Source organism: Eutrema salsugineum, unplaced genomic scaffold, assembly GCF_000478725.1.
Source record: "Eutrema salsugineum unplaced genomic scaffold, Eutsalg1_0 scaffold_1, whole genome shotgun sequence".
NCBI lineage: Eukaryota > Viridiplantae > Streptophyta > Magnoliopsida > Brassicales > Brassicaceae > Eutrema > Eutrema salsugineum.
This window is the reverse complement of record NW_006256909.1, coordinates 1,695,728-1,718,920: the sequence shown is the minus strand read 5'-3', so window position 1 is coordinate 1,718,920 and position 23,193 is coordinate 1,695,728. Positions and strand designations below refer to the sequence as shown.

General features: G+C 40.1%; 6 protein-coding genes across 9 annotated transcripts; 1 reads left to right on the top strand and 5 right to left on the bottom strand.

Moving 5' to 3' along the window:
• Positions 1 to 889: 889 nt before the first annotated feature.
• LOC18028407 (cold shock protein 1) lies at positions 890 to 2,154 on the bottom strand. Its single transcript, XM_006411968.2, has one exon. It carries the CDS (start codon positions 1,971 to 1,973, stop codon positions 1,182 to 1,184), a length of 792 nt encoding a protein of 263 aa, XP_006412031.1. The 5' UTR covers positions 1,974 to 2,154; the 3' UTR covers positions 890 to 1,181.
• A 393-nt stretch (positions 2,155 to 2,547) lies between these two features.
• Positions 2,548 to 4,898, bottom strand: LOC18030762. The gene has a single exon (XM_006411967.2). The coding sequence runs from the start codon at positions 4,680 to 4,682 to the stop codon at positions 2,667 to 2,669; it is 2,016 nt and encodes a 671-aa protein (XP_006412030.1). The 5' UTR covers positions 4,683 to 4,898; the 3' UTR covers positions 2,548 to 2,666.
• A 2,432-nt stretch (positions 4,899 to 7,330) lies between these two features.
• On the bottom strand, positions 7,331 to 8,214 carry LOC112081899 (chaperone protein dnaJ 11, chloroplastic). Its single transcript, XM_024148823.1, has one exon. The coding sequence runs from the start codon at positions 8,111 to 8,113 to the stop codon at positions 7,625 to 7,627; it is 489 nt and encodes a 162-aa protein (XP_024004591.1). The 5' UTR covers positions 8,114 to 8,214; the 3' UTR covers positions 7,331 to 7,624.
• Positions 8,215 to 15,325: 7,111 nt separating this feature from the next.
• On the bottom strand, positions 15,326 to 18,234 carry LOC18030761 (DNA-(apurinic or apyrimidinic site) lyase 2). 4 transcript variants are annotated; one of them, XM_006411966.2, is made up of 10 exons: positions 18,096 to 18,234; positions 17,890 to 18,001; positions 17,573 to 17,794; positions 17,363 to 17,448; positions 17,163 to 17,278; positions 16,966 to 17,046; positions 16,657 to 16,860; positions 16,413 to 16,564; positions 15,639 to 16,300; positions 15,326 to 15,562 (listed from the first exon to the last, which is right to left on the bottom strand). In XM_006411966.2, the coding sequence occupies exons 1-10, from the start codon at positions 18,201 to 18,203 to the stop codon at positions 15,491 to 15,493; spliced, it is 1,815 nt and encodes a 604-aa protein (XP_006412029.1). In that variant the 5' UTR covers positions 18,204 to 18,234; the 3' UTR covers positions 15,326 to 15,490. The 4 variants fall into 4 exon arrangements, with proteins under 4 accessions (XP_006412029.1, XP_024005770.1, XP_024005768.1 ...); XM_024150002.1 differs by having other exon boundaries at positions 15,326 to 15,543; XM_024150000.1 differs by lacking the exons at positions 17,890 to 18,001; positions 18,096 to 18,234 and having other exon boundaries at positions 17,163 to 17,273.
• Positions 18,235 to 18,423: 189 nt separating this feature from the next.
• On the top strand, positions 18,424 to 20,022 carry LOC18030760 (transcription factor bHLH11). Its single transcript, XM_024149517.1, has 5 exons — positions 18,424 to 18,699; positions 18,791 to 18,918; positions 19,004 to 19,131; positions 19,232 to 19,633; positions 19,721 to 20,022. Exons 1-5 carry the CDS (start codon positions 18,602 to 18,604, stop codon positions 19,844 to 19,846), a joined length of 882 nt encoding a protein of 293 aa, XP_024005285.1. The 5' UTR covers positions 18,424 to 18,601; the 3' UTR covers positions 19,847 to 20,022.
• A 335-nt stretch (positions 20,023 to 20,357) lies between these two features.
• LOC18030759 (calcium-dependent protein kinase 18) lies at positions 20,358 to 23,092 on the bottom strand. Its single transcript, XM_024149726.1, is given in 13 exon segments — positions 20,358 to 20,513; positions 20,605 to 20,778; positions 20,851 to 20,913; positions 21,018 to 21,125; positions 21,216 to 21,331; positions 21,430 to 21,556; positions 21,640 to 21,809; positions 21,897 to 21,975; positions 22,060 to 22,094; positions 22,097 to 22,143; positions 22,277 to 22,318; positions 22,420 to 22,550; positions 22,754 to 23,092. Coding segments are annotated over 13 exon segments (1,587 nt in total).
• Between the last annotated feature and the right edge of the window lie 101 nt (positions 23,093 to 23,193).

Sequence of the window (23,193 nt, the reverse complement as noted above, 5' to 3'; positions counted from 1 at the left end):
ACATATATGTTTAACAATTAGTACATCTTGGATAGGTCTCAAGTGTGTTTTTCTACTCTACAAATTTACTGAATTTTCATTTATAAAACAGCAACGATTCCAAGAGACATCTAAAATGGCAATGGAACCTTTAATAATTGAATTGATAAATGGATTAGGAAGTTTTGGTTTATTGAATCCACCCACCCAACGACATGAACACAATTGGATGTGGCTGATGTCTAACCTAAAGTTTTTTAATATATTCTTTTGGCCAAACCTAAGGTTTATATGTACATCATTGGTTAATGTCTAACCTTAGGCTGATGTCTCATTTTTGGTTTATGTATACACACACACTAATTTAACCAATGATAATTCGATTGTGTGGCTTTATCTGAATTGGAAAAGGTGAACCGCAAACTTGGCTTTCCAGTTTCTTCTATTGGAAAAAATCATCAGCAGTCTTGGATTTTGCCAATCATGACTGTAATTAGGTTCCAACTTAGAAAATCAATAACTAATATAATAAACGATTGAGACAAGCCTTAGATGGCCGTGACTCTGCATAGCAGGTAACAATCTATAGATCTGCGTGATGTCATTACTTTAAATCTTATAAACCTCGACCACGAGATTCTGTTCAAGACAAGAACGATAAAGAACCTTATCAATATCCAATAATTAATCTCTTTTTGCTTGCTAAAATGTTTTTATATATTGATGAAACAATTAACCCCTTAGACCAAAAATCATGTCTAAGAATCACACCAAAACAACCAAAGAATTAGATTGATCTTGATGTAGAAAGTATGACAATGGATTATCAATTTCGCTGGTTTGATGGAATAGTCGTATATCAAGTTTGAACAATAAGCAGGCTAATAAACTGAAACGAGCAATTCCTAAATAAAAGGACCAATACTCAAATGATATAAGCAAACGAACCAAGTCATAATAAACAATATAGAGGTCAAAATTTCCAAAGAAAAAACTTAAAAAAAGGACAGCATCCATATCAGGAGGAGCCCAACTCTAGCTAAACTTATATAGTTATCACAAAAAAGGATTGTATAAAAGAAACTCAAAACACGAAAAGGACCAGGCAAATTTCATCATTCCCATCAGCAAAAGATAATGAAAACGAAGAGGAAATCACTCAAATTCATTTCCATTCCTTTCGTTTGATGATAAGGAAGCAATCAAGCAACAGAACATTCCCTCGCAAAGTGACCTCCTTGACCGCACTTGAAGCAATTTCCGCCGCCACCTCCACCAGCGTTTCCACGGCCACCACCGCTTCCTCTCCGGTCACAATCACGAGCCATGTGACCAGTACCACCGCACTCGTAACAAGCACCAGGCTGTCTCTTAGTCGGACAGTCTCTAGCCATGTGACCAGCTCCACCACAATTATAGCAAACTCCACCGCCGCCACTTCCACGGTCACCGACGTTTCCAACCGATTTCTGAACGCAATCCCTAGCAAAGTGACCAGTGTTACCACAATTGTAACATTCTCCTCCGGCTCCTCCGCGTTCACCGCCGCTTCCACCGTTTCCACTTGATTTCTGAACGCAATCCCTAGCGAAGTGACCAGTATCGCCGCAAGTGTAACACCCTCCGGAGCTACGATCACCACGGTCGCTGCTACTGCAATCCTTAGCCATATGACCTACTTCGCCGCAATGGTAGCAACTGCCTCCTCGCCTAGCACCGTTACCGCGAGAGCTAATCTCCTTCCTGTGAAGAGGAGCACCGCCGGGAGCCGTGACATTGACGGCTTTGGTCTTGCCGTCGGTTCCCTGCGTGACGGCGAACTCAACCGAATCACCGACGGTTAAACTCCGGAAACCTTCGGAGAGGATTGAGGATTGATGAACGAAAAGCTCTTCACCGTCGTCGTCAGGGGTGATGAAACCATATCCCTTAGAATCGTTGAACCAATTGACCTTCCCTGTAGATCTCACCGCGAATTGATCCTCTAACGCCATCGGAGAACAATCAAAAAAGAAAGAAAATTTGGAGCAGAGATCGAGAATTTGAGTAATTAGGGCTTATGGGAGGTAAATCCGTCGGTGTGTATGTATATATATAGAGGCAGTGTTGATTAATTCACAGTTAGATAGAAAACCCTAATTAGTGGAATTTAATCCAACCCTAATGACTCAAATACAGATACAGCCGCCCAAGTTAATATTTGGTGGAGGATTCTTCGCAAGTGGGGAATTTAGGAAACTCTGCCACTTCATTTTTTTCCTCTATCGGCGTCGGTTATCAGCTGTGCACGCGTCCACCTTAGCTTTTTAATGATTACCGTGCATTTTTTAATCTGTCGCAATACTAATCCATTTAATGAATTGATAAGATTGGGCCCTTGATTGAACTTTTTACTGGGCCTAATTTTTGGAAGTTATAGCACATGGTCCAAAATTATCGCTCAGATGGGCCTAACCGAGATTTTTAGTTTTTTTTTACCGGTGAGTAACCTGAATTCAGATTCCAAAATGTTTTGTCATTGCCAACCCAATATAGCAAAATTAAATATTGAAAAATTCAACTTTATACATCTTTTTTGATAATAATGGAGGTAAAATTAGGGAGTCATCTACAAGAAAAATCATTTGAATACATGTGAAATCAAATCGTAGTATTTTCTAAATCGGATCCAGAAACAAATAATGGAATCATACGTGAAAGCCTCTGGAACCTCTGGACTGATAAAGCTCAAGCCTGCTCTTAGCTTCATACAACAGAGCTTCCATATCTTCTTCCTGCGTTACATTCGCTTGCTTCGATGCCCACTCCAAAACCGTCAACACTTCGTCCTTGGCCAATTGCTCACTGTCAGGGATGTTCATCGACACGTAGCTCAGCAAAACCAACGCCGGAATCTGAGCTCCGTTCTCTCCGAAGTACGCTAGCTGCACCAGAAGCTTCGATCCTCCGGCGTCGATTATCGTCCCCGAGTGCTCTTTCCCTAAGAAGTTATCCTCCGTCGCGAATTTCGCAAGCGCGATCGCTACCTCCGCCGCTAAATCTGGTTCTCCGTCGTCGAGGAGTTTAACCAGAGGAACGATCATATGCGTCTCCGCGGATTTAAAGGTTCGAGCTAGGTTTCCGATGGATCTGACGCAGGGGATGAGCAAATCGGATCCGGCGTCGGCGTTTTCCACGATTCGGAATAATTGGTCAACAACCGCTTTGCACGCCGGTGAAGTGCGTCTGAACGCGGATCGTCTCAGATCTGAGTTTTCCTCCGCCACGGCGGTTATCTCCATTATAGCCATAGCTGTGTTGTATTTCGTTTCTGCGTCTCCCTTCTCCAGTAGAACCGCGAAGCAGAGCAAAGCTCGTGACTCGGTGATGACTCGGCAGATCGTTGCGTTTCCCACAGCGAGTTTCCACAACGCTCTCGCCGCCATCGCTTTCATATAGGTCTTCGTCACCGGATCTTCGAGTTCCCTCCCTCTCGAGACCGACGCATTCCGCGATTGATGTGCCGTACTGTAAGGCTTACTAAGATTTTTATGTGAATTCAAGCTATAGCTCTTCTCCGGCAGCTTTACCGGCGGTTTCTCGTCGTCACCGATATCAAATCGACCAGACGCATTCGATCCAGATCCCGTTCCCGATCCAACCGCTTTCATCGCCATTGTAGTTGCAACGATGCTATGCATCTGATTCGGCAAAGGATTCTCGACTCCGATCAAATTATCTTCCTCCTCGTGCAGCGCCGGCAAATTCTCTTTACTAGTGATTTTGCTCGCCATCACGACGGCGTGATGCATCGACGTGGCTCTACCCGCAACGACCGCGTATTTGCTGTGTTCTTGAACCGTCTCAAACGCTAGATGGCTCACGAGCAGCCGAATCACGTTGTTTTGCGCGAACAGCTCTTGACATTTGGCGTGATTCCCATCGACAAGCTCCGAAACCGCCCAAGCCACAACCGCTTGAACCCTCATCGAACCTTCTTTGAGAATACTCGCAAGCACTGAACAAACACCAGCCTGAATCATCTGCTCCACACTTTCCGGGTCTCGACCCAGTAACCCGATTGTCCTCGCCGCGTTTTCTTGACCGTCGATTTTCCCTTCTTTCAACAGTTTCAACAAAGGGTTGACTCCACCTTCCTCCACTATCAATTTCACGTATCTGTCGTTATCTCTCGCTAACGACGCCAAAGACGCGGCGGCGTCGGATTTATCTTCCGGCGAACCGGTCATCAAAACCGCAATTTGCTCCCAAATCAAACACAAGATTGGCTCGTTGGCTGCAATCGGAGGGAGACCTAAGTAACCAAAACCTTCGTCGTCGTCGTTACCGGCGGGAGTTGAGACACGGAGGAGCCAAGAGACATCGCCGACGGAGTTTTCCAACTGGGAAATCATTTTCCGGAATGCTGCGGCGGGGATTATGTTGAAGAGACGCATTATGTAGCCATCGTCACGGCATCTATGGACCATGGTCAATGCTTTCTCGAGAACGTTTTCAGTGTCGTCGATGATACGGCGCGTGGGACGTTCGTAGAGGTCGGAGCTCGCACGCGCCGCTTGACGGAGAAGAGCAGCGAGTTTCTCCGTCTTGGATTTGATCTCAGCGCATTCTTGCTTGTTGATTGTGGATTCATCTCCGGCTTTCACCACTTGGTCTGCAAGTTGAATCGGTCGAGTCAATATCTGCTTCGCTAGATCACCCATAGATGATTAGGAAAAAAAATTGGGGTAGATCAACGTAATCAGAAATTGGTTGATCTTAGTTTTAAAGTTAATGAAGAAGATCATAAATGTTTTGTGGGTTTGGTTTGGTCTCTGCAACACGGTTTCGTCATTTCTATGTATATCTTACAGAGCACGCCGGTCGTCGCCGGCTTTCGTAATCAGAGTTGATTACTTTTGTCATTTTACCAAGTCGTCGTAGCTCATTGAGCAATATTATTTATATACACATATATTATACTTATCTTATAATGGAAAACAACATAAATTATAAAATGGCAAAGAAAACATAGGCTGCTAGGCATGCTGAATGATGAATAACATAATCAGTTATTCTTCATACAAAACAACTCTATAATTATCGGATAGTGATTTGATAAATTTTCAGCACAGAATTTAATCTGTATATAAACAAAACTTATAATATATGATAATCGATTAATACACAGAGACATAATCGATGCTGTAGTTTTATGATACAAACATTAAATGATAGATCATTTCTATTTGCATAAATAAATAATAAAAAGTAGGGAAATTAGCTATTTAACAGCTTATTGGAAAGCTTTGTGAACACTGAAAAGTTTATGACAAATAATATTGTTAAAGATGCGAACTGGATAAGTTAGATTGGGCCCAAGAGACATTGCATTTATTGGTTAAGGCTAGCTGGGGTTTTCTTCGAGTCGTATGTGGCTACATCGAGTGTTAAAATCAAGTAACCAACCATATTTATTTCTGGGCCATGTTCCATGTTTATGCTGTATTTTGAAATTCTAAAAAAAGGATTATTACAGAACAATCCGTGTTATTACGTAATATAAGATTTAAAATAATGTGTTGTCCTCTTAAAACTAAACTCTATGGTTCTAGGCTTCTACTAGCTGCTATTGTTTAGTTTCATTTTTCACCAAACATATTAATTCCATTGGATAAATTTAGTAGTTTTCGTTCTCATCACATGGCTTTTTTTTTACTAGTATTAAAGATACTACAACACAAGTGGGTCTAAAAGATTTTATATTTAATTTATACACAGAAATGCAAGCAAGATATTTGTCCCAAAGGAGAAATAAAGTACACTGACTACATGATTAAATTATATTGGGATTATATATATGATTAAGAATCGAGTGTGTTCTGCGACTTCTGCCTCGTCCGTTTTATGTTTTATTAGAAAAAGTGAATAGATATATGTTCAATAAAAATACAACTTCTTGATTTATCCTCCAAACGAAGACATCGTGGTTACAACGAATCTTAATCATATAATTCACTGGAGCACGTCTTTCAGTTAAACGTCGAAAACATTTATACATAAAAGTCGCTGAAACAAATTCTATCAACAGTAACAGACAAAAGAGGAAGAAGAGCCACGAGTTTGGTTTGGGGATATTTTTTATATTGTTGTCTCCTTTTGCTTTTTATTTGTCTTAGACACAGAAAAAACGAACGACACTATCTTTAAGCTTCTAGAAGGACATTATTATTACATAAACTTAAATAAATAAAAGTATCTAATATTTTATATTAAGTCCCGACAAATTAAGATAATATACGGCAATAATTTATAGTGAAGAAGATCTAACCTCTTAAACAATATGAGTTTACTTTCCAGTTTCCACAATATCGCGGGGCCATACTTTTGTCACCTCTAGGTCCCAATAAACCTAAAGCTGACGTATGAGTTTATTATGGTCATTATTTAGAAAAATATGCATAGTCTAGGTTTTGTTTTTTTACAGGATTTAGCTACGTCTGTGATTGTAGTTTCCGTGAATGAACTTGGGGGGGGGGGGGGGGAGGGGGAAGTAGGTCATGCTAATGGAACGCAATAATGCTTCCAAGTTCCATCTCACCATGTCTAGGGTTCAATCTTAGTAGTCTTCTTGTAACATGTGGTTATATATCACATGCTTAATATCAACGCGGTGGAGACAAAATTAACTTATGTTATCCAACTATCTCAATTTTGATTTCAAATTTTTTTTCCCTGGTGATCACACAGTTTACAACACCCGAACAGATATTATTGTAGTGATATCTTAAATTAGAATGATCTAAAAATGAAATGATAAAAAGAGGGCTGGAAATACCATAAATGTATTACAACACATATATGCACATCATCCTTTTGATAAAATCAGTTGGGACTCCACAATCATAATTATAACAACGCAAAATCACTCAACTTAGCACTTGAAACAAAAAAAAAACTCGAAAAGTGATGGGTTTGTTTGTTTCACTTTGGGAAAAATCTTCTGTCATTGGCCATGTTCACGTGTTCTTGATTATCATTCATCTTGTGGACCAGAAGATATAATCACTTATGGATGGATGTATCCTAATGATTATATTTTTTGTCAATTAATTGGAGGCGTTCTATATCGTATATATATATATATATATCAATCGTGCAGATTTCTTATTTTCGATATCCATGAAAACAAGCCAAAAATGTTACGAAAAACAGAAAGTTAATCTGAACTTGAGAATAACTAATTGTAAGAAACCCTATAAAATGAAACTGTTCCAAACATATTCATATTAGATTTGTTTCTTGGTTACTTTGACATTTTCACTGAAAATCGGTAAATTTTAAAACAGCTCTATATAATCAAAAGAACGAAAGTAGATATATATATGTTTTTTTTTTTGGTTCTCATTGATAATCTATTATAGGATTCACAAGGTAAAAAACGCGTAGATCCTACGTAACACGAAACAAACGGTGCCGATCGCTCGTGGGGAGAGAGTGAGGAAGCGTACGTTAGCACACTAATCATCGTCCGTGTTAGCTTACTAATATTAATTACAACGTCAAAGCCCAGACACTTATCGCTTTCCTATTTACAATCGATTTACTTTTTTTTTGTTTTAATATTGGAATTAACTCGGGCTAACTCGGGGACCGAGCCAACTCGCTACCAGCACTGATCTGTTTCCCAGTTCCGCCCGACGTAACTGCCCAGCCCGGAGGTACCGACGGTCAAAGGACGACTCCGACGCAGCATCCTCCGATCGTAAACAGATCGTTTCTCAGGATCAGAGAGCGTACAGTACGCCGCGTGGATCTTCATGAATTCATCAGCCGAAGAAGACGAATTCGTCCGATCGGTTGCCGCCACGTCGGGATGGCAGGTCCTGGCCAATCTCCGGTAAGCCGATTTGATATCTTGGCTCGTGGCGCCGAGAGGAACCTCCAGAATATCGTAAAGCGAGGCGGTCGCCGTCTTCAATCGCCGCGGGATCTGATGCAGTCTCGGCGAGTCCTCCGCGCAGGTGTAGGAGCAAGATGCGGAGACGAGAGGAGGAGAGATCCGAGCAGAACGAGACGGAGGAGATATTGGGGAGAGAGGCGGAGAAGAGGAGAGGAATGGATGAGCGAAGGACGTTGGAGAAGAAGAAAGCATTTTTGCTATGAAACGGTGTCGTGTCGTTTGCTAAGTTCTAATTTTCTCTGCGTTTTTTTTTGTTCTTGGAGAGAGGGAAAGACTGAAGAAGAAGAAGAAATGGAGGGATTTATTTATAGGGGAAGATGCGATTAGTCATTTGATTGCTTGATTAAGAATCAATTAGTTTTTAATTGCATTATATAAAAAGGTTAATACGACTAATATAGCCAGGCAAGTAGGATTAAAAGACGGGTCGGGTTAAGTGGAATAAATTCGGGCCGGATCCTGTGGAGCTGAGTCAGATGAAGGAGCTTATCCAGATGGAAATTATTGCAGTAGAGATAAGAATGTACGTAAGATTTAATTCGTAGTGGGCAAATTGCGCTGTGGCTGTAATTGTCATATTAACAAACTACAAAAAACTGATTCTAAATTTTAAGCCAAAGGTTTAAGGAATAATTGCCCAGAAATCGATTTTTACATTCATCTTTTTTTTTTGTAGATATTTATTTTAAATGGAAATTTCGAATTGGATTCTTCTTCATACGAGGAGTTTTTAAATTTATTTTTATATTTCCGTTATAGTTGTATGGAGACGTAATTTCGACCATTCATTGTTTGTTGGATACTGAGAAGACAGAAATAGATTTTTCGAAGATAGAGAAAAGTCTCTCTATATATTTAAAGATTGCCTCCCACTACCATACAAGCATATACAGTATTAAATATTTACTTGATTTATTTTCTTATAGAGATGAAAATATCAAGGCCACTGGAAATCTGAAATATAATTCGTGGGAGCATTTGTTTTCTTAGCTCACATATTATTTAGTTATATCAACAAACCGTGTCTGAATCTCTGTACTAGATTACTATAAAATATGATCAAATAATATACATATTTTCAAATTTATCTTCTTACGAGAGATTATGGTTGTCTTTATCAAGGAAAAGTCGGCTTTTTTTTTTGTTCGTTCTAATTTTTCTTTGAAGAAAAGTCGACTCAATTATTTTATTCCATTTCATTTGTGGATTCTTCTGCTGGAGGTAATTCAAAAGAACCGGAATCACGGATGGAGATTTCTAGCCACATTTTAATAAGTGGTATTCTAATTTTTGACTTAATTAATCTTTTGAAATTTGATCGTTTTATTGTTACCTGATGATGTGCATGCATGGTAACTTCAGAGTGGACCAAAAAAAAAAAAAAATCTTCAGTAAATGCATCACTTATAATTTTGATTTTCCCATCACTTATACATGATTTAGACATATTAACCAAATGATCCAAAAGAAGTGTTTTCGAATCGAAAAGTTCAGAGATTATTACAAGTTTAAGTTATTGTCAAACAATTACGTTGATATGTCTCTTAAACAGGGCCAACAATGAAAAGATCTCGTGCCCATGGCCATGGGCCATGACAATCTAGTTCGACTCTCCATTATTCCTTATGCAAGTGATCACGTAGAGACCAATTAATGGACCATAATCCGGTTCTAGATGACTGTGACTGAGTGATTGTTTTAAGCAAACTGTTGCAATCATATACTGATCTACTTCTTCTCCAACCACGTGTTTGATCATCTTTGATACCCCTAAAAAATTGTTACAGTTTTCCATCACAAATTCTCAATCCAAATGTTGTGGTATTAGTGCCGGTCGATTCAATTATTTTAAGATAAAACTTATCTAGATCTTGTGAATCATATTAAACTAATTTTTAGTTTTACCGTCCGTTTAGTTGTCAAGATGACAAATACTATTGGACGAGATATATACGAATCTTAGGAGATATAGGAATATTTCCTAAATAGATATTATTGTTACTTAGAAGTTAAGATACACAATCATTATATATTGTAATGACTTCTTTGGAATGAGAACACAATGATTGAGAGTAATATACAATCTTGTCATGGTATCAGAGCCTCCCTTTGGCCTGTAAACCATAATTGCTCTCGAAAAAAAAAAACCCTAAAAACTGCAAACGATGGCTGGTGGTGGTGACAAGAAGAAGGACGAACCCTTGATGTCTCCCTACACCATTCAACAAGGAGAAAACAGCGGCCAAGTGTTATCCCCAATACTCTTGGATGGAGCAAACTATGAGCGTTGGTCAAAGCTCATGGTTAATGCTTTTCGCACGAAAAGAAAGTTAGGCTTTCTCGACGGAAGCCTAAAGCGACCAGATAACGGCTCCGACGATGCCGAACGGTGGGATATAGTGAACTCATTGATGATCGGATGGATCTATTCCAGCGTAGAACCAAAACTCTGATCCGTAATCTCACTCGTCGACAACGTCTCCGACATGTGGACTAGTATCAAAAATCGGTTCTCAGTGAGTGATGGTACACGAGAACATCAGCTTCATGAAGATATTCAGAAGTGTAGACAAGATGGACAAACCGAGGATTATTACGGCAAATTAACAGTGCTTTGGGATTCCTTGGCGGACTTGGAAAAAGGTTTTAACTGCTGCTGCAAAACGTCGAGTTGCGCGTCAATGGTGGCGTACAATAAGAAGAGAGATGGACTTCGAGTGCATCAGTTCCTAATGGGTCTGGACAGTCAGCGATTTGGGACAACTCGTTCCAATCTCTTGACAAGACTCTCGGACCTTAACCTTGATCAAGTCTACTCGCAAATAGTGCAGGAGGAGCGTCATCTCAATGCTACTCGCACCATATCAGAACAGAGCACCAATGTCGGGTTCTCTGATTCAGTAGCTGCGACTCCAAAACAGACATTTCTTTGCACTCACTGCGGACGTGTCGGGCATGAGAAGCAGCAGTGCTTCAAGATAGTCGGCTATCCTGAGTGGTGGCCCAAGAACTCTGCTCGTGGACGTGGTAAAGGCAAAGGATCGCAGCCCTCTGCAAATCAAGCAACTGTTGCTGTTACCTCCAACACGACACAGGCTGGTATCCCTTCTCTCACACCGATGCAATGGAGCAATCTCGCTAAGTTCATCGATAGTAAGAAGAATACTGCGACTGACAGCTCCTCTGGTAAGATTGACAAACTCATTCTGTTTGGTACCAACAGTAGGTACGACTTGCTAATTGACTCCGGAGCAAGTCACCATATGACCGGAGACATTAACCTTTTGACGGACCTTCGTGATATCAATGCCTGTCCCATTAAGTTACCAAACGGCAAACTTACTTGGAGCACTCGTCACGGAACCCTCAATCTCGGTGGAAAATTGATTCTCCATCATGTGTTCTATGCACCTGATTTACATACGACACTCATCTCTGTCGCTCAATTGCTTCGTGATATTGCAAGTTCTGTGACATTCACTCGCGATTTTTGTTTGATACAGGATCAAGCTTCGAGGACTTTGATTGGAGCGGGTGAGGCACACAATGGGGTTTATCATTTGGCTGGAGCGGTTCTTCCTCAAGTCAATCAGATAGCTAAGTTGGACAACCGAGAATTGTGGCATAGAAGATTGGGTCATCCGTCTTCCAAAGTTCTGTCTTTTCTTTCAAACATTGGTGGTTTTAGTAGGAGCATTAGTGATCTAGAAAAGTGTTGTGATGTGTGTTTTCGCGCAAAACAATCCCGTGTTATTTTTCCAGAAAGTTCTAATAAAGCAGATGATTTATTTACCTTGATTCACTGCGGCGTATAGGGACCATATCGCACAAAATCTACGTGTGGTTCTACATACTTCTTAACTATTGTGGATGATTTCTCACGGGCAGTTTGGACACATCTTCTTCTAGAAAAATCCTCTGTTGCGATCGTTTTAAAGAATTTCATAAGCTGGGTTGAACGACAGTTTGGAAAGAAAGTAAAGACAGTACGTACAGATAACGGCACCGAATTTCTTCCTCTTCGCACATTTTTTGCTGATATTGGTATCTCGCACCAAACCTCCTGTGTTTATACACCTCAGCAGAATGGACGCGTCGAGAGGAAGCACAGGCACATACTTAATGTCGCTCGTTCTCTGCTCTTCCAAGCTCGTCTTCCGAATCGTTTTTGGGGAGAGAGTATCCAAGCGGCAGCATTTCTTATAAATCGCACACCATCGGCACTCTTAAATGGGAAAACACCGTATGAGCTAGTTTTTCAACGAGCCCCAACCTATGATGAAGTTCGCACGTTTGGGTGTCTATGTTACGTCACACGCACACCTCGAGCTGGCGACAAGTTTGAGGATCGAAGCTCTCGCTGCGTCTTTCTTGGTTACCCATTCGGAAAGAAGGGTTGGCTGGTACTAGATCTCAAAACAGAGAAGACATTTGTCTCTCGTGACGTCCATTTTCATGAAGGTGTTTTTCCCTATGCTGATCTCAATGACTCCTCACACGCAGACATGACTGGCACCCCATTTCTCTTACCTCCAGTTGAGATAACTCTAGATGATTCGGACGCTAGTACTGAGGGGGAGCCATCTGATGATCAGAACGACATAAATCCTGCACCGGTCGCGATTGAACCTGCACCATCGCCTGCTCAAACTTCGCCTTCTCCGACTCTTGATGCTGATTCTTCTCCACCTGCTACAAAGGAATCTTCACCAGATTCTTCCGAGCACGACTTACCGACTGCAGAAGAGGTTGTATCAGAGGTCGAAGAACTCGGCCGAGGACACCATGTCAAACAAAGATCTGTGCTGCTCAAACCGTTCGTCACTCATTCAGCCAACGTCAATGATAAAGCCCTCTCTCGCGCTGCTCACTCTGCTCCCTTGTCCTCAAGTAAGTGTATCTATCCTCTCTCTATCTTAGTATCACTTCATCGTTTATCTCTTCCACAACAGATTTTCTTGAATGCGGTGGATGCCTATTCGGAACCACGATCATTCAAAGAAGCGATGCAGCACGAACATTGGAGACTGGCATCAAAAGATGAGGTCGTTCACTTGAAAAAAACCACACTTGGGATGTCGTAGACCTTCCGCCAGGCAAACACGCCATCGGTAACAAGTGGGTTTTCAAGGTGAAGCTTAACTCAGATGGCACACTCGAAAGATATAAGGCTCGTTTGGTGGTCTTAGGAAATCGACAAGAGGCAGGCACAGACTATGATGAGACCTTTGCTCCCGTCATAAAAATGACTACGATCAGGGCTTTCTTGAAGATTGCAGCTGCGAAAAACTGGGAATTGTATCAGATGGATGTGCACAATGCATTTTTACATGGAGATCTCAAAGAGGAGGTTTATATGAAGCTTCCACCAGGGTTTGACGCAACTGATTCCAACAAAGTGTGTCGTCTCAAGAAATCTCTTTATGGACTTCGACAGGCTCCTCGATGCTGGTTCGCTAAGCTCTCGGAGTCCTTGCTGCGGTTTGGTTTTGTTCAGAACAAGAAAAATTATTCTTTGTTCTCTTATTGCCGTGGCTCGTCGTGTGTATACGTCCTTGTCTACGTGGATGATCTTGTTATTGGTGGTAACGACCCTGATCTTCTAACCAAGTTTAAAGCCTACATGTGTCACTGTATTCATATGAAAGATCTTGGCGTCTTGAAATATTTTCTCGGCCTCGAAATTTCACGTGGGAAAGAAGGCATTTATGTGTCTTAAAGGAAATATACTTTGGACATCATTACGGAATGTGGCTTAACTGGTGGACGACCGTATGACACTCCTATGGAACAAAATCACACTTTGGCACGTGATGAAGGCGACTATTATGACGATCCAAAGCGCTATAGACGTCTCATCGGTCGTTTGGTTTATTTGTCGATTACTCGACCTGACTTAAGTTACGCTGTACATCTCTTGCCTCAGTTTCTTGCTCAGCCGCGAAAGAAACATTGGGATGCTGCTCTTCGGGTTGTTCGTTATCTCAAGGGGACGCTTGGTCAAGGCCTTTTCTTCAACTCCAATCCGAACCTTCATGTCAAAGCTTACTGTGATTCCGATTGGTCGTCTTGTCCTATCTCTCGGCGTTCCTTGACTGGTTATGTTGTTCTTCTTGGTGACTCTATCATTTCATGGAAGACGAAAAAACAGAAGGTTGTTTCGCGTTCTTCTTCCGAAGCCGAATATAGAGCGATGTCGTACACATATTCAGAGCTGCAATGGCTATTGGAACTACTTCCTGTGTTTGGCGTCCCTCATCCGGAACCAGTGTCATTTTTCTGTGATAACAAGTCCGCTCTTGACATTCTTCGCAATCCAGTTTTTCACGAACGGACTAAACATATTGAGAATGATTGCCATATCATTTAGGATGCATTTCAGGATGGTTTACTTGTACCTGCTTATGTTCGAACAACTGAACAGTTGGCGGATCTTTTGACTAAAGCTCTTGGACGTGTTCAATTCTCTTATCTTCTTCGTAAGATGGGAGTTCGTGACCTCCACTCACCATCTTGAGGGGGAGTATTGGACGAGATATATACGAATCTTAGGAGATATAGGAATATTTCCTAAATAGATGTTATTGTTACTTGGAAGTTAAGATACACAATCATTATATATTGTAATGACTTCTTTGGAATGAAAACATAACGATTGAGAGCAATATACAATCTTGTCAAATACGTTCAAAAGGAAGATTTGTGATAAAAAAAACAGATTGTTTATCAAAGAGTTTATCTTCAAGACTTTTGACATCTTCAAAAGCCAAGTAACATAATTTTTCACCTGTATAAAATTGGATAAAACAATCGTAAGTGACGTCGAAGATTGACACCACCAATTCGTGGGTGACACATTCCCTTCCATAAGCATTTTGTGCCTTCTCGTCATCTTCCATTTAAATATGAATGAATACGCATAATTACACAAAGCATATACACGTATACTCGTATACGTATCCATGTGTAGTAACATACCTTATAATTATATTTCTGCCAACTTGTAACATTAGTATATTACTATAGATACTTAGCTACGTTACAAAGCTAAAACTTAAACACATTAAAAGAATCAATACATTATAATAAAACGAGGACAAGAGGGATAAAATGATAGAGACGTCAATGTGGAAATAAGCTTAACCCAACGTCTATACACATTGCTCAATCGATACGACATTTAAAATTTTTATTTAAAAAAACATTTTGAATTTATTAAAAAAAAACACTTTGTTTTGATTTTTTAATAGTATATTAGAATGACTTATGATTATAAACTTCATATATAGAGTCCCAAGTGTCTTCTAATTAATTAAAATTAATCCAAAAGAGATATCATAAAAAATAAAAGTATAAAAACACGAAGGATGTTTTAAATATGCTAATTTGGATTCATGTCTAATAGTTTGGAATAAGTTTATCACTATAACTAAATTTCAATTTCAAAATATATCCCAAAATACAAAAAATAATTATATTCACAAAGATGCTTAAAACCAGAATTCAAATGAAAAATACATACATCCTAGTATACTCATCATGTCTTCAAATAATGACATCATCACTGTTTTACTTGTCTTTGAATTTTGATGTAGCCCATTTGAAATAACCACAGTTTGCCTCTGGATTGGAGGAAGGTCCCTGCAAGAAATGTAGATATTAGCGTATAACATCTACGGTTCAAAAGCCTTGTTTTTTATAGTAATTTTTTTTTTACCTCAGCTCGAGAGCAGACGTAGAATCTACGACCAAATGTGGGACCTGGTTTCTTTACGACCCGAGCAACGCAAGCTTCTTTATGTCCTTTGCAGAGAGGTATGCTGTTTTGCATTAGGTTCTGTATCCTTTGCCACTCCATTAAAGCTGCATTATTCTTTCGTTTAGCTGAAGAGCCGCTTTGATCTTGTTCTTGCGTTGAATTAGTTGGTTCATTGTCTTCTTGGCTGGAAACAATCGGTTCTGTGATGCTCTCGACTTGGGAGCTCTGACTTGAGGAAACATATGAAGCAGATTTCTCCCCGCCACTGTTTGCCTTTGAGTTTGCGGTGAAAAAGGACTTGAGAGAAAGCTGACAAGATTGGATCTTCCTTGCTTTTTTCCTGTTTCCATCTCTAGAGATATTCTCAGCTCTCACTGATGATACACACATCCTATCATTAAGGTTATCAGTGGAACCTCTCAATGCCGTGTCTGTTTCTGTAACGCTACAAATGGATTCCTTCTCAAAAGAACAAGATCTCTCGGGTGAAATACTCGTTAAAGCGCAGTTTCGGAGTGGTTCTGTTGAGATCTCTCCGCAACTTGGCGTAGCTCTACTTTGACTCGATGATGAACATGAAACCTCAATGGCTTTGGCTTGCCTTTTCATAAACATTGACGCTGTTACAGTAGAAAAAGAACAAGTGGAGAAGATGAAATGTCAGATACAAACATAGAGACAGAAATAAGTTAATAATGTTCATCAAATCCATCACAGTGGTATAAATTTTACCAAGAGTTTGCTGGAAACCGTAAATCATGGGAAGATATCGTGAAGCTAATGGTGGTGTGCTGTGTTCGGGGATGTCAGGCAAATCATCAAAACTAGTGAATACAGGTACATGGTCTGATCCCTTTAATTTTTTACCCAATCCACCTTTCCACCTGTAAGTTTGATCCACAAACTAAATTTGAGATCAATGTAAAAGTGAGACGGACATGAAAGAAGTAATCACGTGTAAAGCTGAAACACTTACCTTGTTGGCATATTTTCATTCTTGAAACGCTTATACTCTGTTAATATGTCACATTCCTTGACATGACAAGCAAGAAAACTATGGCTCTGCTGATCTCCGTCTTCATGCAAGCATGATCCAGCGACTAAGATATGATCAATTCTCGAGCCATAGTTAAATTGTTCTGCTCCACTACTTGAGGACCAACATGTGAATGCATCTTTCCTGTTAAGAAATCCCAATCAATGACAAATAGAAAATTCAAAGAATGTAACCGAATATTAAAAAAAGCTAAATATGGATGGCTAGAGGTTATTCACAAATTCCCACCTTTCAGGATGTTTTGATCTGAAAACATCAGAGAATGAGCCTCCATGTTCAACTAGCAGAGATCTAAACCATTTCCTGAACCTGTTTTTTTTTTTTTTTTTTTTTTTTGGGCATGAAATGAGTAAATCTAATATAAAAGAAAGAATTGAGTAAAGCAAAATGATTTAAGCAGATCATGAATATCAGTGTATACGTACTCGTTTTTCTCGAAATCAGGGCCAGCTTCACATCGATCCATAGCAAAAGGAGCAATGTTGAGATCACCAACAACAAATACCCTTCTTCCCTGACGCAGAAGACACTCCCATCTTCTCTAAACCCAAAACTAAGACACAATTAACCCCAAAAAGTCGAGGTAACTCATCGCTACATTCAGAAACCAATGGAATTACTGTACCTCTAAAATATCATAAAACCGATGCTTAAACTCGATCCTCTCAGCATCATCAGCTACAGCTCGCGGCCCATAGACATTGAAAACAACTGAAAAAACCCATAGATATATATATATATATATATATATATATATATATAAATTGCAAAGAAGCTTTCGTGTACACCTAAAGGAATTAAACAACAAAAAAAAGAAAGATTTTGAGTCATATACCAAAGTGGCCGTGATCAGTTATAACACACCGTCCTTCTTGGTCAATCCTAAGAAGCTCTTCTTTCTCATACTCCTCAAGACCTTCAGCAATTGCAGAAGTTTCATTCTTCCCACCTCGAGAATTACTGTTTACGAGACCAGTGAAGCCTTCTTCCGCAGCAACAGGCAAAGCAATTTCACAGCTTGAAGATGCTGACTTTACCCTGCAAAAAGTTGCTACACCTGCGAATTCGACAGCATAAAAACTCCAGCCATTTCCTCTTTCTTCAAATTTCACTTATAAATCCACTCAAGATACATAGCTTGATGCTGCTTACCAGAATAGCCAGTACGACCTTTCTCGTTAGTGCGAGTGCACGAGAAAAACGATTCATAGCCATCAGCTATCGTCAAATCCGCTGATAATTCTTGCCTTCTAAGTTTCGTCTCCTAGATTCAAACCCGGATAAAACTATTACGGATTCATCGGAAATAAAGGAGAACGATTGAAATTTTCAAAATCGAGTGGACATTGAAGTAAAACCTGGAAGCAGATGATATCGGCGTCGAACGAATTGAGAAGTTTGAGAAGAGAATCAAACTGCGAGACTCGTTGCCTTAGGCCATTAACGTTATAAGTCACTAACTTCATCCTCTCTTCTTCCACCCAAGTTCGTCAAAGATCCTCCCTTTAAGGTGAAAAACCAAAAACTAAAACAAATGTTTCCATTAAAATTGGACACTGTAACGTTAGACGGTTGAGATCTGACAGAATAAAAGTCAGCATAATCGACGGCTTATATATTATACACGTAGATTAGTAGTCTGTAACTAGGAGTAGCGTATCACATCTATTCAATGGTGGCGCGTGGGGAGCACAAGTTATTGATTTGCCTCGTCGGCGTCCACCACCATTATCGCCGGATTTTATTATATACTCACGACGAAGAAGAAGAAGAAGAAGAAACCAACTCAAATTTGATCTCTTTCACTCTCGCGCACTCTCTATATCTTTCTCGGGCTAGTTTGTGCTGATTTTGGGACGCTGCAATGGATCAGTCGAAGAAGCCGAAAACTTCCTCTGAATTCTCTTTTTCTGATGAATCCTCTGCTTCTTCTTCTTCTTTTTCCTCAGGACATAATCTTAGGTTTCGAGGCTTGAATATGGGTTTGGAAATGTAAAGAATCATGTCTTTTCTTACTTTCGTTTGTTGTTTTTTTTTTGTCTGTCTATCTCAGGAGGCCTGAGAAGATGGTGGAAGAGAAGAAGGAACCAGTTTCTTCCCGGAAAATTCAAAAGGCAGACCGGGAGAAAATCCGTAGAGATAAGCTCAACGAACAGTTTCTTGAGCTAGGAAATGCACTAGGTATATCTATCTATCTCACAGAGAATTTTCAGTTTCACTTTATGAAAGTTTTTCTTTTAAATTGAGCTTATAATGTTTGCTGCAGATCCCAATAGGCCTAAGAGTGACAAAGCTTCAGTTCTCACTGATACAATCCAGATTCTGAAGGATCTAATGACTCATGTCGATAGACTAAAAGCTGAGTATGCCACACTATCTCAAGAGTCTCGTGAGGTGATGATTGATTTAACTTAATACTCTTCTTAATTAGATTCTGCTTGAATGATATGAAGTTTTCACCATCTTCCAATTTGTTTTGACCAATGCTAAGCAGCTAATTCAAGAGAAGAGCGAGCTGAGAGAGGAAAAAACATCTCTCAAGTCCGATATCGAGATTCTTAATGCTCAATATCAGCATAGAGTCAGAACTATGGTCCCATGGATTTCACATTACACTTATCATATTCCTCTAGTAGCAATAACTCAGGGTCTAGTCTCAGTTCAGCCTTCTCCACAAAACCCCTGCTCCACTTTTATACCGTATTCAGCCTCGGTCAATCCTTCAACGTCCGAACAAGTATCACTTTCTTCCTCTTGTGTTGCTTCAAACAAACAAGATTCCAAAACCAAGTCTTTAGATTTGAATCCGATGAGGAACAGTAACCATTCAGATACAAAAGATGATGTTGGTTTGGAGCTTGAGCTTAAAATCAATGCCTCTTCTTCAGCTAAACAGGTGAGTGACTTCTTCAATAAATTTTGCAAACAAGCTCTTTCTTTGCTTTTTCACATGTATATTTCACGGACTGATCCTTCCATGCAGGATGTTTCTGGAAAAGACAAGAAAGGAAACTCCACAACCGCTTCAAGCTCATCGAATAGTTACTTATCATCTGAAGCTGTTCAAGATAGTTCCTCCGGTAATGTTAATAACATTTTGAAATCCTAAACCGATACAATGTATTCCCCTGCCAAATAATGCCAGTCAAGTAAAACCTTGTGAAGCCTGTGTTTAGCACCCTGATTGAGAAGGTACTCAATAATGCCACCAAATATTCACTGGTTGTAGAATATCCCCATGCTTAACTATGTAATTTATCATCACAAGAAAATAAAACACAAAAACATTTGCTCAGATCGGTTCCTAGTTCCTACTCTAGAAGGAGAGCTACACCCTTTTAGCAAGAAAACACTATCGTTTGCTTATTTCTTTGCAACGTAACTATTTATGACCAATGTTAGAAGACACCAAGCAAATGGGATGATACTCAGTGTCCATTATACAAATCCCACCTAGCATCTATACCATTTTCTTGATCTGACAGCAAAAAGAAAACGGATGGTGACAAATATTTTTTTCTGTATATGAGAGATGCGAGTTTGTGCACTTGCTAATTTGGGCAATGAAACTAGCTTCATCTCTCAAGTTGTGAATTTTGTAAGTAAATTATTTACATCTTTCAAGAAAGCTGGTAACCAGGAGGGCTTTTAACTTTTATTGACTTGAGGCTTGCAGATCTCAAGAGTCTACGAAACTCATGGATGCTGATTCTCCCATCTTTGTCGACCTCAGCCTCTTCAAGAAGTGGCTCGATAGAGCCTTTCAAACCCGTTTGCTGCAAGCAAAACAAATACAAAGAAAGACCCCTTTGGTTTTGGTAAAACAAGGGGAGAAAACTGAGGGAATGTAACAAGTATGAGACTGACCAATCGAAGTTCCTCGGGTGTTATATACCCATCTCTGTCTATGTCGAACTTGTCAAATGCTGCTCTTGACCTCTGTTGCCACTTCTCACAGTCATGTTCCTCCAATTGATTCACGTGCAAAGTAGCGACTACAAACTCAGTGAAATCCACCAACCCATCAGTGTTGCTATCAATCTGCAAAGACAGACGCATCTTGGATTATACACGCTAACCCGTGGAGGTGGCTAGTAAGACTCAGTGACTTACTGCTTGAAGAATCTCTGCAACTCTTGCATCCTTCAGTTTCCAAGGAACATCTTTCGCAAGAGCCTGTGAAAATTGATCCAATACAAGATTGATGAGTTTATTTATATGCAGTTGTGCCTTGAATCGCTTACTTGTGTTGCGGTGTTTGTTTTTTTCTAATTTCTTACCTGCCTCATCTCCTCGAGGCTAATGGAACCGTTCTTGTCAATGTCAATCGCATCAAACTGGTCTCTGAGATCATCCAGCTCATCCTCATCAATTGTCGTCGCCAGAGCCTTTTCAAAAACACAACACAGGTAAAGAAAGAACTCAAGAACTTTCATATGAAATACAATCTTTTTCTCTGTTTCTTATTTGATTATTACCCTCAGAGCAATCTGCTTAAGGCGGCTGAATTTCACAAACTGACGCATATTGTTGAGAACAGATATATCTATTGGAATCTCCGAGGCCTCGCCTCCTTCTCTCACCCATGGATGTGCTGCAAAACCCCAACCACCATGCATATCCATAAGATCAGATCAGTGAACATAACCAAAATACAATGGAAGTTTATGTCAATTAATTTGAATCACATACATAGCGCTTGAGCTGCTGTCAACCGAGCTAGTGGCTCCTTTACTAACAACTTCTTCACGAAATCTTTGGCACTGTTGCTAATGGTTGGCCACGGGATTGTTTTAAAGTCAGGTTTTTTCCTCATGACCTGTTTTGTTTTTCATGTCAGTATAAACACCTCCATGAACAAGCATATCACAGATTGGATTGCTTTACAAAATATTACTACACCTCATTGAATATTCCGTCTTGTGTCTTATCCCAAAAGGGTCTTCTTCCACAGAGCAGAATGTAAGTGATGACACCGATACTCCATACGTCTGATTCGGGTCCTGACCTACGTTTCAACACTTCAGGGGCAACGTAATACGCGCTTCCTACTATGTCCTGGAACTTCATTCCTGCCATTTTTTCATAACAATCGTCTCTATATATCATCATCCTGAGATGATACAAGACCTGAGGAGTGAAACACTTGCAAATCTTACCTGGCTTTATAAAGTCAGACAATCCGAAATCTGTAGCCTTTAGAGACGAATCTTCTCCTGTCGACTTGAACAGAAAGTTCTGTTGGGGGAAAGAAGAGGGTTAAAGGAAGATTATTTCACAATGGATCTGCAACTTTTAGGCATTAGATCGAACCGTACCTACCTCTGGCTTCATATCACGGTGAACCAAACCGCGTACTGTCTCACCACAACCGCTGCATCTTTCTCAGAGTAACGGCTGTCTTTCCTGGAAACACACATAAATAATGCTGAAAGTTGCTGACTTGAGGTAACTTCCCAAAATGTCTATTTTTTTTTTTTTTTTTGTTTACGGAGACTTTTATTGCATTGTTGTTGACAAAAATTGTTGTTCCGCTTACTTAGCTAATATTCGATCTAGCAATTCACCACCTTCACATAGCCTGAAAGAAGAAAAAACCCATCAAACAGGGATGGTTTTAGTTTTTTCTTGCCGCACAAGAAAGAGAATGATAATAAAAACAGAGACAAATTTGAGGCTTACTCCATGACTATATAAACATAGTTTTTGTCTTCGAATACATTGTGAAACGCAACCACATTCTCATGCCCACCTAAAGCTTGTAGTATCTTAACCTCTCGCTTCACATCTTCCACTTCAATCGGCACAGTCATCTGCACACCATATTTGGTATGAAAACAGAGCTTAGAACAAGGCAAAAACTTGAGATGCAGAGTTTACTTCGGTGTCAAGCAATCACATTCCTTAAAGGTTGGATTTTTAAGTTTAAAACCCCATTAACAATAGAATACCAATTCAAACATTGAGAAAGGAGCTTTTGAATCAGAGAGAATTATTCAAGTCAGATAATGTTTACCTTGGCCTTATCGATTCTCTTGACGGCGACGCGATCTTCGTTGACGTTATCGGTAGCGACGTAGGTGAAACCAAATTGGCCGTGTCCGAGTAATTTCCCGATGGTGTAATGGTTATCGAAATCCTTAGCGTACCCAAAATCGACGCCCTTACCGTAAGGGGTCTCTCCTCCGTGTCTCCATTGGATCTTGTTGTTGTTCGTCTTCTTCTTGTTTTTATTACTAACCTTTTTTCTTGCCTTCCCCTGTGGTTGCGGTTTAGGCATCTCCGGCGTCGGATTAGGTTTCCGGCGACTGGTACCATGTCTGGTGGCTTTAGGAGAAGAGAAACAGAGACCCATGTGGTGCTCTTAGAGCTTCCGTTTCAGGTCTATAATAGAGGGGACGATCACAGATATGCCGGAATGAAAATGAGCAAGACGATGAGAAGAGAGAGAGAGAT

Bases quoted from the DNA above. Each gene is read 5' to 3' on its own strand.
- LOC18028407 (XM_006411968.2), bottom strand. From the start codon at position 1,973: ATGGCGTTAGAGGATCAATTCGCGGTGAGATCTACAGGGAAGGTCAAT.
- LOC18030762 (XM_006411967.2), bottom strand. From the start codon at position 4,682: ATGGGTGATCTAGCGAAGCAGATATTGACTCGACCGATTCAACTTGCA.
- LOC112081899 (XM_024148823.1), bottom strand. From the start codon at position 8,113: ATGCTTTCTTCTTCTCCAACGTCCTTCGCTCATCCATTCCTCTCCTCT.
- LOC18030761 (XM_024150002.1), bottom strand. From the start codon at position 18,203: ATGAAGTTAGTGACTTATAACGTTAATGGCCTAAGGCAACGAGTCTCG. The intron at 17,449-17,572 runs GTATATGACTCA...GGGTTTTTTCAG, and splicing joins AACTGATCACGGCCACTTTG to TTGTTTTCAATGTCTATGGG. The intron at 16,861-16,965 runs GTGGGAATTTGT...ATTTCTTAACAG, and splicing joins AGATCAAAACATCCTGAAAG to GAAAGATGCATTCACATGTT.
- LOC18030760 (XM_024149517.1), top strand. From the start codon at position 18,602: ATGGATCAGTCGAAGAAGCCGAAAACTTCCTCTGAATTCTCTTTTTCT. The intron at 18,700-18,790 runs GTTTCGAGGCTT...TGTCTATCTCAG, and splicing joins TCCTCAGGACATAATCTTAG to GAGGCCTGAGAAGATGGTGG. The intron at 19,634-19,720 runs GTGAGTGACTTC...CCTTCCATGCAG, and splicing joins CCTCTTCTTCAGCTAAACAG to GATGTTTCTGGAAAAGACAA.